Genomic DNA, 4,567 nt, shown 5'->3' with positions numbered 1-4,567 from the left:
CATCATAAATGCCTCAGTCTGTCTGTATGGCTGTAACACTTTTCGCACTCTGAATGGCTGATGAAAACAGCCCATCACAGTGCTCCAAGCGTGGGGGAGTGCTGCCATGATTCCGAAGCCGTGCTGAGGACTGAACACGGGGTGAGGAAACCGAGGCCAGCGCGGCTCCCTCACCCCACTCACCGCAAGAGGAAGAACAGCAGCAGCACGGGGTGTTAGGTGGCAGCACTCCATCCCAACCTGTTTTTCTAAATTACTTACCAACATGAAACCTTTTTTGCCTTTCAGATTTAAGAGCATCTCCCTCTTTGACAGAGAAGTCTGCAATTGTATATGAAACATTTTGTAATTGGTCTTGTACTCCATCAACAACATCACACATTTTCATTTCATTCTGCACCTCTTTGACTTCCTTGCTTTCCCTTGCAACCACCTTTTTTGTTTCAGGGGATTGATTTTTTGAAACAGCAGTTGCTAAATCCCATTTACCTGTTTGTTTCTTCTTTCTTCGTACTGAAAACCAGGATATAAGAGAATCTTCTTCTGATTCATCAATTAAAAACTCACAATCATGTTCTATCTCTAGATCTAGCTCTTTCACAGGAGTAGCAGCTGGTGGCAATACTGGGGCTGAATAGCTAAGGATCAAAATACAAAAAAAGAGTATTAAAAGAAAAAGAAAAGTAGAATTTTCTAAATTATTCACCTACAGTATCATATCTGGAAAAACAAACAGTAACTTGTGAACTGTATTGTTGTGGATATTATGGCAATATAGCTAGAAAAAAGTTTTTAACAAGCCTTTCCCAGAATCTTTTACACTCTCCGCTACACAAAATTTTACTCTACATAAGGAGGTCACTGAAGTGTGCAACAAGATATTTTACCACTTGTAAACATTTCTTGTATATTCTTACATCCATTAAACTTCTGATATTCTTCCCAACTAAGAGACAAAGTACCTGCATAGATGAAAGTTTTAGAACTAATTCTGAAGTACTCCTTAAATTTTAGGCTCGGAAACCTGTGACTTCACAGCATCAAAACATGTTATGCATACTGCTCAGACAAGCAACTAAAATATTTATCATTCCATCCCAACAGTCCCTTTCAAATATCAGCCCACACTCTATGTTTCCTAGGTGTATCCCAAAATTCATGTCTTCTCATTTCCCAGACATTTTGGGAAGCCATCAGCACACCTCCCATCTGACTCAAACCAAACTCTTTTTCCCTTTAATTCAACTTTTCTGATAAGCAATTCTACCCCAAGAACTGTCCCCTACCTTCCCATTTGTCTTCCTCATTGCTCCAGTCCATCTTACCTCTTAAAAGACCCTTGTAAATTTCATAGATGATTTCAAGCCCCTAATCCCAATTCAAATCCATCACATCATATGAATTCCCTAGCTCAAAAATTATTCACACTTTTCTTTTACAGCTTTATTTTGTCATGCACTGCTTTTATTAGCACATTCAAGGAAGAACAATAATTGTCAAAATATAACTCCGCAAAAAAGTAAATAATTAACTAATTGTTTAAGCACCTTTGCCAGAATTAAGGCATTCTACTGTATTACTGAAAGGAATAATTCAGGGGTGTCAAACTCATCTGACCCCATGAGCCAGATAAGGGGTGAGGAACCAGTTTGTGGGCCAGACCTTATTCATGGATCAGCCCCAAGCACCACAGCCAGGGCACAGGGCCAACTCAGCCCAACCACCTCAAACAGCATATGCCCTGGCTGGGCCAACCCTGTACAATTCATGCAGTGGGCATCAGCCCTAGTGTGGGCTCACACTGCATGGGATGCCTGCACCAAACTGGCCCTGCAGGCAGCGCTTCACACGCACTACACACCCCAGATCAGCCCCCTGTGCTATATGCTGCACAACCCCCACCATCCAGCTGCTTTTACCACATGCCGCATGTGCCAGCCCTGGTCAGGGGCTCATGCTGCCTGCACACGGGGTGTGATGCCTGTGCTGGACCAACCCTGCTCACTGGCTCTGGCACGTAGGGACAGTCCATGGGCCTGATCTGGACCAGGCCCAGAGCCACTGCACAGAGCTGATCCCGAGCAGGCACTATGTGCAGTACACACTCCAGACTAGCCCCAAGCTTCGCATAACACCAACAGTTCTGGGTCCAGCCCCACATGACACATGACAGTCATATACTGCATGCAGTGTGCAGTTGGACTGAGACCCATAGCTTAGATCACAGGGCTCCATGCAAAAGATTCGGGTCTGAAAGCCTGAACACCCCCACGCCAATTTATAACACATTTATAATGTAAGGTTTAAATTTTGTTAATACAACCCTTTGATTTGTGTTAACCTACTAAAAAACTGTTTTATTTATTCTTTGATTAACACACCTTTTTTCAATTGTTTCTGTTATCATGGATGCTAAGAGTGCTGAAGAGAAATTCTTCTCTACTTTCTGTTCAGAAGGCACAGTAAGACATTTTACTCTTTCCATTGGAGCAACCTGATTTTCTTCCATTGCATGAGATACTTCCGAGCTTTTAATTTCTGTATGTCTGTAAAACAAAAAAAAAAGCATTTAAAATCATGCACTGTGAACAGAAGCACACTTTTAAAACAATGATCAGATCCATTACGAGGAGGAACTGCAATTTACACATTAGCAAAATAGCATACTTTTATAAGAAAAAATATTTTGACAAATAACTACATATAAAACACACACACACAGGGCTGTGTAAATAATTGATTTTCTTAAGTCTGGCAAAAAAAACCCTGTTAAACGGGAACTGAAATTATTCTTTTAGGTTTCTCACAAACTGAAATGTAACTCACAAAACTACAAGGAGAAGAAATGGCAATAGCCTAGTCATCAGGGCACTTGCTTAGGATACTGGAAATCAAGGTTTAATTCCCTTCTCTGTCTCAGTAAGAAATACCCCGAGATGAAAGCTTTTATTCTTTAGTTGATTCTGTTTCACTTTGCATAAGTGAATTGTGTGGAACTCAGGTCTGATACTCCTCAGGCAACTGTCATAACTATTAGGTTAAGTTAGGTATTAAGGGGTATACTTAGGTAGGTATTAAGGGGTATGGCTGCTTAATACCTACCTAACCATTAAGGTAGGTAATTAAGGGGTATGGTTAGGTCGGTATTAAGGGGTATGGCTGCTTAACCTAACCTATTAAGTTAAGGTAGTTTTAAGGGGTATGGCTGCTACTCCTACCCCTTACCGCTGATTGAAGACAGATCACACGACAGGCAGGCCTCACAGCCAATCAGTGGTAAGGGGTAGGAGTAGCAGCCATACTGCCCGCAGCCTTTTGAGCAGCCAGCATTTTCTTTTCCACAAGTTTTTCTTTTTTCCCACAGGTTTTGCAGGCATTGCCCAGATTTCATGGCCAATGCCAGATTTCACAGAATCAGTGAAACTGCGAATTTGGTATGTCTCTACTTGTCTTATAAGTGTCTGTTCAGTGCACAGCCATGCTACAGGTAGTTTCTCAGTCTTCTAGCATTCCACAGTTCTCTTTCCTATTGCAAAGGGGAAGGGAAGGGAAGGGAAGGGAAGTAGGGGGCAGTCACTAAGAACAACCTGTCTTCTCTCTCACCTGCCCACTCCCCTTCCAGGATGAGACCGGGGTGGATTCATTTAAATCATATTAATTTAAAGCAAGAATTAAATCAGCAAGCCAAAGCCCAGTTTAAAAACTTGGTTTTTATCAACTTTCTCATTGTATTTTTTCTTTTGTAAAGAAAGGTGTATTTTCATTAATTGATCTAAGTTAAAATATGTTGATTTACAACTAAATAGTTTTCACAGTAAAAATCCTTTTTGGAAATCCTACATTTTAGTATGCTGTTATATGACGAAATATATATTTCTTAGTCACTAGATGATTAATATTTTGCTCAGATTTGTATCAAGCTGCATTAAGACAGCAACCTGAAATTAAACAAACACATAACACCAGCACTTCAAATTCATTAAACGAAAACACTAATGTTTTTGCAGGGGTGGATTTGATTTAAATAAAATCGATATAGATCATGATATAAATCAGTGGTCAGGAAGCCTCAATTTAATCATTGTTTTCTACAAAAAGTGCATTCTTGTTGTTTGATATAACCTCAGTTCAAGGCTATGGAAGCAGGTTTCAGGATAGTCATCATATACATGTTTCTACATTTCTTCTTAGCCCAATGTTAAGAACTCTGGCTATGACAGTTCCATCTATTTTGTCACAATTTTGTTCAGAAATTGGAATCAGATTAGGCCAGTTCCCAATATATTGCTCAAATCAGTCTGCTACTGAGTTCCATCGCATGTCTTGTGGGAGACTTAGTTTGATTCACACTACTTTCTTCAGAGCAGCTGCTGCAAAATGGTTGTTACAGAAGTATTTTGCAGTTTCAACAAAATTCTGCTCAAAATGTTTCTGTTTCTACTGCCCTTCCCTCCTTGCATTTATCTACAGACTCCTTCTCCTTGCCCAGATCTACTCCACCCCAATAAACCTCTATTCATAGTTTCATAGTTTCTAGGGTCGGAAGGGACCTGAGAAGATCATCTAG

At 40.4% G+C, this 4,567-nt stretch overlaps 1 protein-coding gene across 1 annotated transcript in view; it reads right to left on the bottom strand.

Annotated features, from left to right (window-relative positions):
* Nucleotides 1-4,567, bottom strand: part of CENPC (centromere protein C) — an 87,903-nt gene that overhangs the window by 62,121 nt on the left and 21,215 nt on the right. The window contains exons 6-7 of the mRNA XM_019521847.1: nucleotides 2,382-2,546; nucleotides 490-638 (exon numbers count right to left, since the gene is read on the bottom strand). Coding sequence (XP_019377392.1) covers nucleotides 490-638; nucleotides 2,382-2,546 — 314 coding nt within the window. The remainder of the gene's footprint in view (nucleotides 1-489; nucleotides 639-2,381; nucleotides 2,547-4,567) is intronic.

Source organism: Gavialis gangeticus, unplaced genomic scaffold (genome assembly GCF_001723915.1).
Source record: "Gavialis gangeticus isolate Ggan-Ray unplaced genomic scaffold, GavGan_comp1, whole genome shotgun sequence".
NCBI lineage: Eukaryota > Metazoa > Chordata > Crocodylia > Gavialidae > Gavialis > Gavialis gangeticus.
The sequence above is the reverse complement of the archived record's forward strand: the minus strand, read 5'-3'. Positions and strand labels throughout refer to the sequence as shown.